Source organism: Sciurus carolinensis, chromosome 14, assembly GCF_902686445.1.
Source record: "Sciurus carolinensis chromosome 14, mSciCar1.2, whole genome shotgun sequence".
Classification (NCBI taxonomy): Eukaryota; Metazoa; Chordata; class Mammalia; order Rodentia; family Sciuridae; genus Sciurus; species Sciurus carolinensis.
In genome coordinates this window covers 10,859,174-10,873,316 of record NC_062226.1, presented here as the reverse complement: position 1 = coordinate 10,873,316, position 14,143 = coordinate 10,859,174, and the positions used below count along the sequence as shown (strand labels likewise).

Here is a 14,143-nt window from a genome sequence, read left to right as displayed (position 1 = left end):
CATCAGCCTTGGTCTTTACCAACCAAACCTGCTATTTCATTTCAACAGCTGAGATTATATCCATCTACAAACTGTGCCAAAATCTGCACTGAAGACCCAGGTGACATTAAGGACAACTCCAGCTGAAGGGTCACTGTGCTGAGACCACTGCAGATGGCCGACAGTGGAGAAATTGTCTACTAAGCACACTCCATGAAGGAACCTCCTGCCTTTCAATGGGATTGCCAGTGGAGGAGCTGGAGACTCAGCAGAGTTGAAAAACTGACCTCTTCAAAGATTTGAATGAGACATCTCCGTGTATGTAACAAACATGTGTCTCCAAGTTAAATGACAACAGGCTGAACTGATGACACTGCCTCTGCTGCTCTTAAAGACTCAGAGGACAATGGCAAGCAGGAATGGAAAGAGCCTGGTGCTGGCCAATTAAAGATGGGACTGTGAAAGGCTAGAAAAGGTCACATGCAGAGAGGGTCATCTTAACCGTGGTCTAAGTTCAAAACTGGACCCCCAAGTGACATTTCAGGAAGTCCTCCCCGAACCCTTTTTTCCTGGGTAATTGCAAAATAAGTGAGTCTCTAGAAGAATGATTTGTATTTTCTGAAATGAAAGGCCCTGGGGACAATTGTAACAATGACAATGACAACAATAACAGCATGAGCTACTTATCTAACATTTAGCAAAAATTTATTGAACACATACTGTATGGAAGACTTTATGTCAGGTACTAGATATCTAATATTATCTCTAATCTCCATAATAAATTTTAAGTATATATTATCTCCATACTACAAGTGGATAAAGTTATGTTCAAAGAGGTACAGTAGTTCATCTAAGGTCTCATGGTTAATACGTGGCAGAACTAGGACTGAAACCAGGTCTATATAACTAAAGTTATGCCCCTTCCACTGTAACAAACTGTTATACCTGTGCTTTTTATGGGAAAAGTATGCCTAATGGAACTTGAATTAAAATAACAAAGTAAAAAGAAACTTTCATGAAGACATTTTTAAAAAAACATTCTGCAATGCATTATTCCAAAATCTGTGTCTTTGCCAAAATGTTACCTATGACGTTTCACAATAGATGGTGCAGCAGGGAAACTAGTCAACCATTAATTCAACTTAACACAAGGATTAAAATGGGAAAAATAAAATACAAGGCTCAAATTTGACTCCATGAAATACCAACTTCTATACCAAATAGCTATAAGGAAGCTTCAGGAACTGTGCAGCACCAGATGTACACACAGTGATGGAGTCACCAATTAATGGCTTGGCACCGTGAGAGAGAAAACTCTTGTCCACTTAGTAGGTATGTGAGCTCAGGCAACTTCACTTAATAGCAGAGAATCTCAATTTTAGAATCTATAAATAGGAATCACTATGTCTACTTTGACATAGTTGTGAAGAACAAACATTTTATATATGAAGTGCCTAGCACTCAATAAATGGTATTTTAATATAAAATGATAATTGCTCTCAACTGATATTTCTGTTTTTCTCAGGAACCTATGTAAGACACATGGAAATATTTGTTCGTAGAGAGCAACTAAAATCAAAAGTCCAGGACTGACACTTTATTAACATTTGAGATTTATAACCTAAATGAGAGTAGTCCTTCAAAATCAGAAATGCAATTTGGAAAGAGGAATTCCTAGTGAAAGGAAAAAAGAAAAACCTGTCTATGTAAATGCAATGAATTGTAAATAGTGAGCGGATACAATTCCAAAACCAAGTAGTGCCGGGCTGTCCTTTGAGATTCTGTCTTGCTCCATTGCCCATGAAATGCCGGGGACCAAGGGAGGTCAGAAACATTCCTAGAATCCACTCACATGAAACAGATGCACACCCCAACAGTTCCTCCTGCCCCTGAGATGGCTTGTCCTTGAGGCCTGGCAACATGCCGCTTGTGCAGCCATTTGGGGGAAAGAAGTGGCCCTTCCTCCCCAGCAGCTGGTGACCCAGTCAGGCTACTCTACAGCTACCTGTCGAATGTCATTACAGACTGAAGCAGTGAGATCAAGCTGCTCAGGAAAAAGGACAGAGACAAAGGCAGGGCTGCTTAGCTTTAGCAATGATTTGGGCAGGTCTAAAGACCATTTGTTCATTTTATCTAGGCAGTTCCCTCTCAGTTACAAGAATTTTTGTACTAAGGTATCTTTCTATGCTCTAATAAAATGAGTAAAAACCTTTATAAATTGCTTCGTGCCTCCCTCCTCCCTCTCTTTAAACACATATGGCATAGTGGAAAGGGCACTGGCTTTCAATTTAGCCCTGGGTTGAAAAACTCAAATCTTATCATTTCTTACACACATGACTTTGGATGTAACTCTTCCTCTCTAAAGCTTTCATCTATGAAATGAAAATGTTAGTATCTATTTTGTGGAAGTGTTTTGCATGTTAGAGATACACATTTAGTATAAATTAGGAACTTAACAAAATAATAAACCTTAGTTATTGGTATTAATATGGCTTTCAGTTTTATCATTATTCTGAAAAAAACTATAGGAAATATTAACTTCCCTTAGGAGGGACAGACACTTTCCTAACCACTGAATACCAACACTGTACCTGGTTCTAATGAAGTAGGAAAGTGGAAACATCCTGAATTTTCAGGCCTTATGACACAGGGGAAATAGCTTCTGGATAATAATCAATACCTGACCAAAGGAAACTTTCAATGAAGTTAGGGACAAGGGCTTGACCAAGGGCAACAGAGGATTCCAGTAATGGAATATGAAAAAGATCCTTTACACCTCTTAAGATGCCTTATCTGACAGATGAGGAAACTGAGGCCCACAAAGTTAAAGGTATTGATTATGTCACTAGATCACTAGAAAAATAGTTAACAAGGATTGAAGTCTTCTAGTAGGTTGTTCAGAGGTGGTACATGCTTGTAATCCCTTCTACTTAGGAGACTGAGGCAGGAGAATTTCAAGTTTGAGGTCAGTCCAGGTAATTTAGCAAGACCCAGTCTCAAAATTAGCACTTAGTGGTAGAGAACTTGCCCAGTATGGATTCAATCCCTGGTAGCTAAGGAGGAAAAATCATTTAAAGAAATGATTACCACTGTAGGTCAGGAACTCTGCCTCTGTCATCAAGGGATGCTCAGTTCAGTGGGGAGAGAAAGAGGAAAACAGATCATTCAAATACAGTGGAGGTATGCACTGCAAAATGTGCCAGATGCTTGGGTCAATGGAGAAACCCTTGGCCTTAGCCTGCAAAGTCAAGGAAGGATTTCTCTGGAAGTAAGATCAGAATTGATTCTGAAGAATGTGTGTGGTCTACCAGGCAAATGGGGGAGAGGTTGTTGAAGGCTGAGAGTATAGGGTGGGCTTCAACAAGAAGACGTGCAGCAGCATGGGGGACAAAGGGAGCCCAGGTCAGGGGATAAAGGCACAGTCAGGGGCCTGTCATCCTACTCAGTCCAGCATCTGCAATTAAGAAGATGCTGGTGAAGGGGTGACATTCAGAGAATAGCCCGGGGACACTGGGACCCTCCATGCCTTGTGAAATTTAGAAGAAATTCAATCTCCTGGTTTGCCTTGAGCCTAGAGGTTTCTGAGTACTCTCAGAGTAGGAGTGGGGGAGGTGCAGATGAGAAAAGATGATCTTCTTGGGCCCAAGTCCCTCTGACTGTTCATAATGAAATGCCTTCTCAGGGATGCCTACTATTCTGCCCCACTTACCACACTGAGATGAACAGACACTCCTGGGTCAGGAATGGGAAGTCTGTGCAGAGTTTCAAGAAGTTCATTCCACTGACTTTCCTGGAAGAAATAAAAGGCCAAGTTAACAAAAGCAAAGCTGAGTCCTTAATAAGACACCTACAGGATATCTGGGCACACATGAGCTGGGCCTTCATGGTTGAGGGGGAGATGCTGGCCCCAGAACAGGAATAGGTTTGATATTCAAGCAGGATTGGGCCAAAGACACTGCGTATGGCTCAAACATAAGAGCCAAATAGATCCTCCTACATTGAGTTTGACATTTTCTACTCAGTGAGACACCTACCATGACCGCCTTTTATGGATCATATACCATAAGCTCTCAGTAAATCTTTCCCCTCAACTCCATAGCAACAATTTTTAAATGCAAACAATCCGAGCTTCCATGGCGGGGGTGGCTGGGAGAAATAACGATGACACTGTGGATCCTGTCTTCATCATTACCCTCAATTAATTTTATTGAGTGTTCACTGGGTACACATGGCAGCCTCTGATTATGGAAAGTTAGAAATGAACTAAGTACCCCAGCAGGCAATAGAGAGTGGTGGCTGTGCATTTTAATTAGTGAAACTGAGCAACAGAATGACATACAAAGCAGTACAAATTATTCAATTTAAAACAGATTTGTCTTTAAAATGCTCAAAAGAACACTGCTCACAGAATGATCCAAAAGCCATTTTTCCTCTCAACCCATGGAATTCTTTGTGCTAACATAACAGTAGGAAGTTTACATTGGTATCCATTTGTTATGTACTTGATCTGCCCAACCACCCCACTTTACAGATGTGAAGACTGAGGTTTTAAAGGTGATTTGTTTCAAATCAGTTAGTAAGTTGCATAGCTGGAAACAAATCACAGAGTTGGTGTGTTTGTGCCCAGAGCCCTCTCTGCTTTTGGCACTGAACCTGAGGAAAAAGAGTGTGGGTCCAGACTAATAAGCTCGTTTTAACCTGAACTCTGATAACCAAACAAGTTTCTCACAGAGGAGAGACATGAATTCATGTGTGCACATTTTTCAGTTTTTCTCTAAAACAGTCTCAAACTTATAGAACAGTTGTAGAAAGAGTATTAAAAACCTGTTTCCTGAAGAGGCTGAGTTGCTGACATCATGACCCATCATCAACAGATCCTGACAAGAACATTCTCCCAAATAACTACAGTTAATCATCATGATCAGAACATTATCCCTTAGGCAGAATGACCCTCCAGTTCTTAAAGCCTGCCAAGTTGTGCCAAGGGTGCCACTAATACCCTCACAGCCACAAATCTAGAGCAGAATCACCTGATACCTTTAGTTATGAGGCTCTAGTCTTGTCTGGAGCAGCTCCTCAGTCCTTCCTAGATTTGTGTGACCTTGGCAGTGAGTCTGCCCATTGTAGAATGATTCTCAATTGCCTGATATTTTCACATGATTAAAATTTCAATCTGTCCCTCTACCAGTGATGTTCGCTTTGATCATTTGATGAATTAATCTGATGTCTCTACTGTGAAGTGACACTTTCCCTTTTGTATTTAATAAGTATTTTGTGGAGTGATGCTTTATGTAAAGCTCCCATTCCTCAAACCTTCGATTTATACATTTACTTATTTATATTACCTGGGCACATGGTTTCCAGTCTATCCAGTGAGTTACCATCCTTTGCTATCAGTATTTGCTTTGATGCTCCCAGGTCTCACCAGTGGAAACCTGTTGGCCCCCTTCAAGCTTACTTTGTGTCATTACTTTGTGACATTTCCCCATCGTGTTTTGAGCACTTCTTTACTTTGTGGCAGTAAAGATATTTTAGGCTTATCCTATACTTTCCCTACCCCAGACCTGGAATCAGATATTTCTTCAAGGAGTCTTGGTCTTTTTTAGTTGAGAATGGTATTTACGAACCAGGATCTGAGCACCAGGGATGTTCACTGCTGCTTTGGATTGCTGACACCAGGTTCTTTCAGTGGATAGAGGTGGGGAACATAATATACACACGGACCCACAATAGGCCTCAAACATCTCTATTTCTGTACCTATCTTCACATATCAAAAGCCAATGGTTCTAATTCCAGCCCAACAAAGGAATCACTCCAATTTCCTCTTTTTACATATGTGTGACTACATTCCATAAAAGTGAAACATCTTGTCTCTATCTTCTGAGTATACTTATTTACTCATATGGAACCAGAATTCTATCGCTGTCCCTGCCTCCTTCCCCACCCAGAGGCCTACCTTGCCCTCTGACTTCCAGAACCTCTACTTCCTGAGCCTCTATTCTTCACCCCTCACACAAGTTGGAGCCTCACTTCTTGTTGGACACCCCAATACTGGGCCACTGCTGCCACCTCTCTTTCCATGTAGATCCTTTCCAATCTCTCCTAAGTTCCAACACCCCATATGCCACCCTCCCCACTTTTCCACATACACATCCTCATCTTCCTAGTCCGACACTGAGCACACTGACCCCCGGTTCAGATGCTCCCTTTGCCCTGCCATCCCTCCCTTCTACATGGAAGCCCTCAGTGTTCCATTCAGGGTCTGATAACTATGCTGGGGCTAGGAACCAAATATCCTGATTGCCCCCACTTTAGGCTCTGACACCCCAAGCTGAATGGTCATGGTCTCATCTCGTCTCATCTCTCTCTCTCTCTCATACACACACACACACACACACACACACACACACACACACCCCAAATAGAAGCTACCTTGCCCAGCCTTCCCAATGACTTTTGAATAGAAGAAGGGTTTTGTTTTGTTGTAAGGGGAGAGGTATTCCGTTTTGTTTTTTTCTTAAATAAAATAAAAATTCTTACCTATAGTGGTCAACACCTTACAAACTAGACTGTTGTATGATCTCAGCCTTCAACACTCCAAGAGGTAGAGTTCTTGTTGGAGAAATGACCCAGAGGACAGATGCATCAATTTTACAGGGTGATATCTGGCCTCCCCTATGCTTAAGTTATTATCTACCTAGCCTTTCTAGAATCACAAGATATGTGGGCTCTTTCTTTTCTTTTCAGTACTGGGTATTGAACCCAGGAGTACTCTACCACTGAGCTGCATCCCAATTCCTTTTAATTTAATTAAATTTTTTGGAGATAGGGTCTCATTAGATTGCAGAGGCTGACCTCAAACTTGCAATTCTCCTGCCTCAGCCTACAAAGTGGCTGGGATTACAGGTATGCACTGTTGTGCCCTGCACAAGATGTTTTAAAAAGAGTACTAAGTTCTATTGCTGTTTTTTAAAACATTGAAGAATACGGAAGGGAAAAATGTGAGTCAATCTGCATTTCATAAGCTTCGAAGAGTCAGTTACACAATTTTGTTAGGCATCTTTCAAATTTGAGTGAAAACCTGAATGTTTGACTAAAGACAACTATGAATCTGAAATTGATGACCAGACTCAACACAACCACCCAATCTTCATCAAAGAGTAAGTCACATCTTTATGATAGTCCCTGACACCTAGGCTTCTTTCAGAGTACATGTAGAGATTGAGAAAACCATTTGCATTAGTTTTTCCTCCCATTTTCTGTGATCTCTAGAATGCATTTGCTAGTGAATAAATCTAACTCAGAGAAAAGAATTATCCATCACACACAGTTTCCACATTTCCTGAAGGTGTGTTCCAGTGATCTCAGAATGCTTTTTGCCATACAGTAAAAGGGGCTGGGACCAAACAAGATGGGAAGCACTGTTTAACAAATGTTTCTCTACTGCAGGACTTCTCAGGGCCTGCATTCTATAAATCTTGAGGAGGAACAAAGCTTTCACTCCCCTTAAACCCAATCATGCTGCACTATAGTTATTTTTTATGGAATATTTCTTAGAACTAGTATTCTGTAGAAAGATTAAAATAATTTTTCTTTAATAATAAGGGATCACTTTGATTAATTAAAAATGTAGTCCAATGAAACTAAAAATGTAAAATGTTAAGGTTAGTTATATGGACAAATATTCAACTTACAAACAACCAAAGAAATGCCGTTAAACCATAAGACTTTTAGTTATCAAATAAATGAGATCATCAAATGACACTGATGAGAGCACTATGACCTTGGGCTCTTGGATACTGCTGGTGAAGTATATTTTAGGAAAACAGTACAATCTTTGGGAAAGCAATTGTCAAATTCTTTTTAAAATATCTATATCCACTAAGTTTGCATGTGTGTCTGGGATTTTCCTCTTATGGAAACAATCCAAAATGAAGAAAGTGCTTTATGCTCAAAGATGCTAATGGCTATGCTTATTATAATAGTGAAAATTTTCAAATAATTGAAATTACAATAAGAGTAAACTCTTTCAGTAATCAAGGTACATGATACAATGTCCTGTAGTCACCGAAAATATTTACAGTATTTAATAGCGTGGGGGAAGTGATCCTATTACAATAGTACCTGAAACTAAGGGCTACAAGACAGACCCAGTTGACCTTTGACATCATGGAGATATCTTGGCACAACATTTCTTCCAACAGCACAGTTGGGTACAATTGAACTTTTAAAGTAGTTTTTAGATCCTTAAAAAAATTAGCATAAAAACACCACAAAGCTTTATCGAAATGGGAGTTTGGGTAGCTGGGTAGGTCACTTGCCAGTTAAGTTCATCACCTGCAAACCCCAGATTTGCAGCATGACATGAACAATTCAAATTTGCACCTCAGTAAAATTATAATTTAATACATGTCATGAACTTTTGGGGCTGCTTAGGAATATTAGACATTGTGAATATTAACTGTGAATGTTAAGGGTCTACTTATTATTTCTTTAACTAAAAAAAAAAGGAAGACACAACTCAATAGGATAGCAATATTTATTTTGGCAAAAAGAATAAGGGAAGATGAGAGGTGATTTTCTTTTCCTTCCCACCATTTTCTAAATTTTGCAACTTTCTATAATGGGCATGCATTAATTTTTTTAGTAAAGGTTTTGGTGAAATACAAGATATTACTTTCATAATCATAAAATTTAAAGTTTATTTGTTAAAAAAGAATTTTTAAAAAGGCAAATACCTGTCTTTTTGTTGTGTAATCTGCCAAGATGTTAAGTAGCTTATAAAATACCTCGAACCAGGGTAGATAGCTGGGGAAAAAGAGGAAACACAGGAAATATTAGTATGCATATCAAAAATTTGAACCAGGACCTAATTCGACACTGACACATTTCAGATTTTCTCTACATCCCAAAAGTCTTCCTGTCATAGACTGTACTGAAAACACAGGCAGTGAAATGCTAATTATTTCTGGAATTTTTAAAAATTGCCCTGTGTGAGGCAGAGTATTGAATGTCCATTATGAATTATTCCCATGCCTCAGAGCTAGACCAGGTTCATACAGAAGAAATTCAAAGCAGACTCTGCAATCAGGCACCATCTCTGTGTAGCCCCCAGTCCTCTCCCTCTGTCCCCAGGAAAGTATCTAAGCAATTTTTTATGACTGAACACACACACAAACACATAGCATTCTCACTGATGGTGGTTGAAGGTGTCCCACAGACCCTACATGCCCAAAACCACTTGTGTTGGTGCATTAGACCAACTTCTAATGAATTTGTTCTATATTGATTGTAGGTTTGATGTCTAATTCTCCATTGCCACTGCCTTCCCCCAGGTCCTGACCATCACTTCCCTAAACTCACAAGATGACCTGGCCTTCAAGTTCACACCCCATTTTGGCTCTTAGAATAGCCTTAAAGAAATGCATATCTGGGTCACACATTGATTCAATACTTGCAATGATGTCCCATTACTACAGGATCTAACAGATCTACAGGATCTTCTTAGGATGGCTAGGGAGGCTCTTCCTTATCAGGACTTCCCTGGACTGCCTCTCTGTCTTCTCTCTACTTGGCCCTGTGCAGCTTCACTCCAGGAATATCCAGGTAGCCGCTGGTCTACCTGAATGAGAACACCTCAGTCCTGTTTTCCCTCTGACCTATATGATTTAATCTGGTTAATTTCTGCTCATCTTCCTAAAAACCTTCAAACCAAGTGCCTGCATCTTATGCCAATTCCCTCTTTCCTGTGCTGTCCTGGACCCTGCATGATGTAGCACTCAATGGTGAACCTGCCTTCTCAACAGATTGGGGTGCACTCACAGAGGAGGAAGTACCTGTTTCTCCACTTTCTGTGCCAAGAACGGAGCCTAGTGCATAGTTGGCACTCAGAATTTACTATACAAATAAAACTAGGTGAAGATTAAGGGCAAAGTCCCTTTGTGCCATGGAAAATTTTCACCAGTCCCAAGAAGTTCTCCCACTGCTTTAAAGGGGTCTGCTCTTGGTAAGGAACATTGCCAGAGCTACATGAAACAGGCACGTGAGAAGTGTCATTCCAAGTGCTTGCAGCCTGCTCATGTCCAGCCTGTTGAGCTAACGGTCATCCATTACTGATAGAGTTGGACCCGAGGCACAGCACAGATGTGACATCCTGCCTGGGAGAGGGGATCAGCACCCCGTACAGATTACCAGCTGGACCGCTGAGGGTAATAAATGAAGTGAGAAGCAATAGAGAGGACAGATAAAGTGCACAATTCCCTATCAGTGACGTTTGTCTGAAGCCAGCACATGCTACTGTAAAATTTAAGTAGCTTATCAAAATATACTGATAAGCAACTTAACTTTTCACTTCTATGACAGTATTATCACTTATGTTAATATGTTTCCATCAGCTCTGGCAGTCACATATGGACTATTACAGAGCAAATGGCTGCTGCCACTTTCCACCGTGCTGACTCTGGCAGAGCAATGTAAACATTCAAGAGGGATTAAGCAGGAGATAACTTGCTCCCTTCCTCCTCTGTTAAATAAACCTCTGTGAGTTAAAAGCCATTAGAGTAGAACAAGAAATCCCCTCAGAAGAAAACGACACAGATTAGAGGACTCTTAGTAAACAAATTCAACCAAGGATTACAAATATTTTTTTGTTCTGAAAGAAAAATACCACCAGTTAAATCCAGCAATTGGAAGTCAGGAGAGAGGAAAAAGGACAAGAGGAGGAAATACTGGCCTCCCATAAATGAAAGCATAGCTGAGCTCATTTCAGGAATGCTGGATGAAGTACAGTGGGCAGGCTGGATATGTCCAGTTTAGGACTGCAGTGTGTACTCAAGTAGTGGTGGACGAGCAAGGTCAACCAACCTGCATAGCTTGGGCATGGAAACTCCAGCTTCAGCACCCTCACCTGCTGTGAGCTAAAGGCAACATGGCAAGGATTGTCAGGCCCATGCAGACAGTCCAGCCTCTCACACTCAGCCTCCACTTCACCAAATCAATTCTTTTTGGCTATGCTAGGCAGAACCACTGGCCACAGGCAGTTTTTGTAGTTACTCTGGAAACCAGCCATTTCTTTCTCCCTTTGGCCTGACTGGACACAACTGTTCCCCACATGTTGTCCCCTGTGCGCTGACAGATGAGTATCTAGTGATGGCAGTGTTAAGGTTTGAAACCAAAACCCAGCTGTCTTCTTCTTCAAAGGGCCCCCGTGTTCCCAGCTGGGAGGCCAGGGTTCACAGCTGAGCCTTGTCCAGTGGGTTTCCGGTCCTGCTTCATTAGCGCTGGCACCCCAGCCCCCACTGCCTGGAGGTTGCAGGTGAGGACATGGAGACCCCCCTCCATTCTGTGTGTGTCTGTCATCAGTGAGTAAACAATACTTCCTGGTCCAGAGGCAGGAAACAAACACTCCATTACCCTGCACTTCCCTAGCCACCAAAAGGGCCCACCCTTCTCTGGTCCTAATGCACTTGCTATCTTCATGTAAACTCTGTAATCCTGACTGCAGTGGACCATTGCAGGGGGGGCTCAACTCAAGGCTAGGGCCAACATGACAAATAGTAAGGCATCCCTGAACTCAAGAAGGCTGAAGTTCTCCTTGGGAACAGGAGAAAGTAAATGTGGGTTGAAGCTGGGAGCCCTTCTCAAGTACTTTGTTAGTTAAGGCTTCTGGGGTGCTCAGAACACTATAGTGCAGCACTATCATGACCCTATCAACAGAGAGCAAAAGCCCACAGGGAAGCAGCTGCCTCTCAGGCACCAGCCTAGATTCAAGCTTCTCTCGCAACCAAGGCTCAGGTAACTAACTATCCCAGGCTCTGTCCTCACTCCCTGGCCTGACAGTCAAATAGAGGATTTGTTCCGCATGAGGCCATACAAAGCCCTAAACTTAGAAGAGCTCAGATAGTGCCCCAGGACTTCTTCCCACATGGCCTCTGACAGGCACTGCACACCCTTAGCAGTCATGCAGCAGCAGGTTCTAGAGACAGCACTCCAGAAACAATGACTAATGGTAAGAATCACCTTTAAATGGCCCTGGAAATATAGTGGCCATGCTGGTGTAGACACAAAGCAGGTCTGAGTTTGGGGATAGACTGAACAAAAATCCTCCATGCTTCATTTATGTCAGCCTGATGAGCTACTCAGGAGCTGAACTTTCAACTGAGGACAACTCTTCTTCAATCTCACTCCCCAGGATGGATGTTGTTCAGGATAATCATTCCCACTGGGGGTGTATAAAAGGATGACTGAGCTTGTGTAAGTGTACATAATGCAGGATCCACTTCATTGTCAGAAGTAGAGAAATCCACTAAAAAATTTAAAATGTCTCCCACTTCTCTTCCTGGCAATTCAGTTTAAAGCCATTATATGAGCCTGAGCAAGATAGAGGTATGTGATGGGGGTGTGGAGGAAGACTGGCAGAGGCTGGTGAGGTTGAGGAATAGGCCAACTGTGAGAATGGTAATCTCCAGTAGGAGCTCAGAGCTCAAGCCAAAGAGGAGGCTAACCTCCCACAAAGGCAAACTGGCACAGGATAAGGGTGGGGGGCATGGCGGTCTGGCATAGTGGGTTGAAGCCCAAGCAGCGTGAGGAGGGCTTCTTGGTAAAAGAAAGTCAGAGTCCAAGCAGGATAAAGAAGGTATCCACATGGGGTGGCCTAACTTATTAGAGTGTCAGAACTCAGGAGGAGCAAGGGCAGTGTTTGTCTTGGGCAGAGGATAAAGAAAGCATATATGTGCAGTGGAGGGACTGACGAGCAATGATATTAGAACCCAAGAAGAGCAAATAAAGTATCTGGAAGGCAGACCAGTGTGTGACAGCAGAGCCTGACATGAAGATGGCATCCACCAAGGGAGGCCAAGGAGTTAAGAAAGGTGTCCGTGGTAGGAGGGAGAAGCAGCAGCCCTGCCTAAAGTGTTAGTCCAAATAGGGTAAGGAGGGCAACTATGTGGGAAATGGATTGCAGCAGAGGGCGATTGCTTATATACAAGAGAACTGATCAAGGTTGATCAAGCATGTAAATAAATAATGGGAACTAAGTGTCTTAATATCAGAAGGAGTTACAAACACAGCCAGGAGAAAAAAAAGAATGAACACGTGTGTCAAACCATAATTGGATGCAACTGTGTGAAATTATGGTGTTCAGTGAACAGATAGGTAGCTAGAAATAGATGGTACCCAAAGAAATACACATACATATGTGTCCATATAGTTTATATATACATATATATTCTCTAGGTTTCTAGCCACTGAGAAATCCTAGAAGGAGAGACACTCCAATTATAATGAGCACACTTGGTGCTCAGATTCTGGTTTCTAAATACCATTCTCCACTAAAAGGAACCAGGGTTCCTTGAAGAAAAGCTGGCTTCCAAAGTGAGAGGTAGGAAATGCCTTGTGCTAGGAAAAAAGGCAGTGCTAACACATGATTAGGACATAACAAAAGGACACAAACACCAGTGAGGAAGGGTCCCCACTGACAAAATCTGTGACAATTTAAGCATTAAAATAAATAATAATAAAGATTATTCTAAAATAGGAAACCAAGAGTAAATACTGATATAAATAAGTGAATCAACTGTATGAGAGGGATGGGGTTCCTTATATAGTCTCAAACTACTTTTTCACCATATATTTATTACAAAGGAACAAATAAAGGGGAAGCCTAACACTACCCTAAACAAGTAACAGAACAAAGAAATGATGTGCCACAGGACAGAGCAGGATGGAAGAACACTGCACCACTGCTATCACATTCCTGCCAAAGAATTAGAACCTTATCCTGAGGGAACATCAGATCAGCTCAAACTAAGGGACTTTCTACAAAATAACAGCCTGCCTGTTCATAAAAGTCTAGGAAACCTAGTAAGGAACTGCCCCCCACTGAAGGACACTAAGGAGACAAGACAAATAAATGCAACACTGATTGAAACTTTAATATCTTTTTAAAAGCTTGAACAAGTGAGGTTCAAGGATTACATGATTGTACTGTATCAAAATGAATACCAATTTTCTGATTTTTAATATTATCATGTAGTTACACATAAGAAAAAAAAAAGGAAAGAATATTCTTTTTTAAAATACATACTGTTTGGGTTTACTGGGTATTATTTTAGCAACATGTCTCAAATGGGTAGGAAAAAAAAAGTCCTTTGTGTTGTACTCACA

At 41.4% G+C, this 14,143-nt stretch overlaps 1 protein-coding gene across 8 annotated transcripts in view; it reads right to left on the bottom strand.

The window, feature by feature from the left end:
- The window catches only part of Dennd1a (DENN domain containing 1A), a 515,895-nt gene that overhangs the window by 249,452 nt on the left and 252,300 nt on the right, over window positions 1–14,143 (bottom strand). For all 8 annotated transcript variants that reach the window (XM_047525191.1, XM_047525194.1, XM_047525192.1 and 5 more), the window contains 2 exons: window positions 8,719–8,788; window positions 3,689–3,769 (listed from right to left, as the gene is read on the bottom strand). In XM_047525191.1, the coding sequence (XP_047381147.1) occupies window positions 3,689–3,769; window positions 8,719–8,788 (151 nt within the window). The remainder of the gene's footprint in view (window positions 1–3,688; window positions 3,770–8,718; window positions 8,789–14,143) is intronic.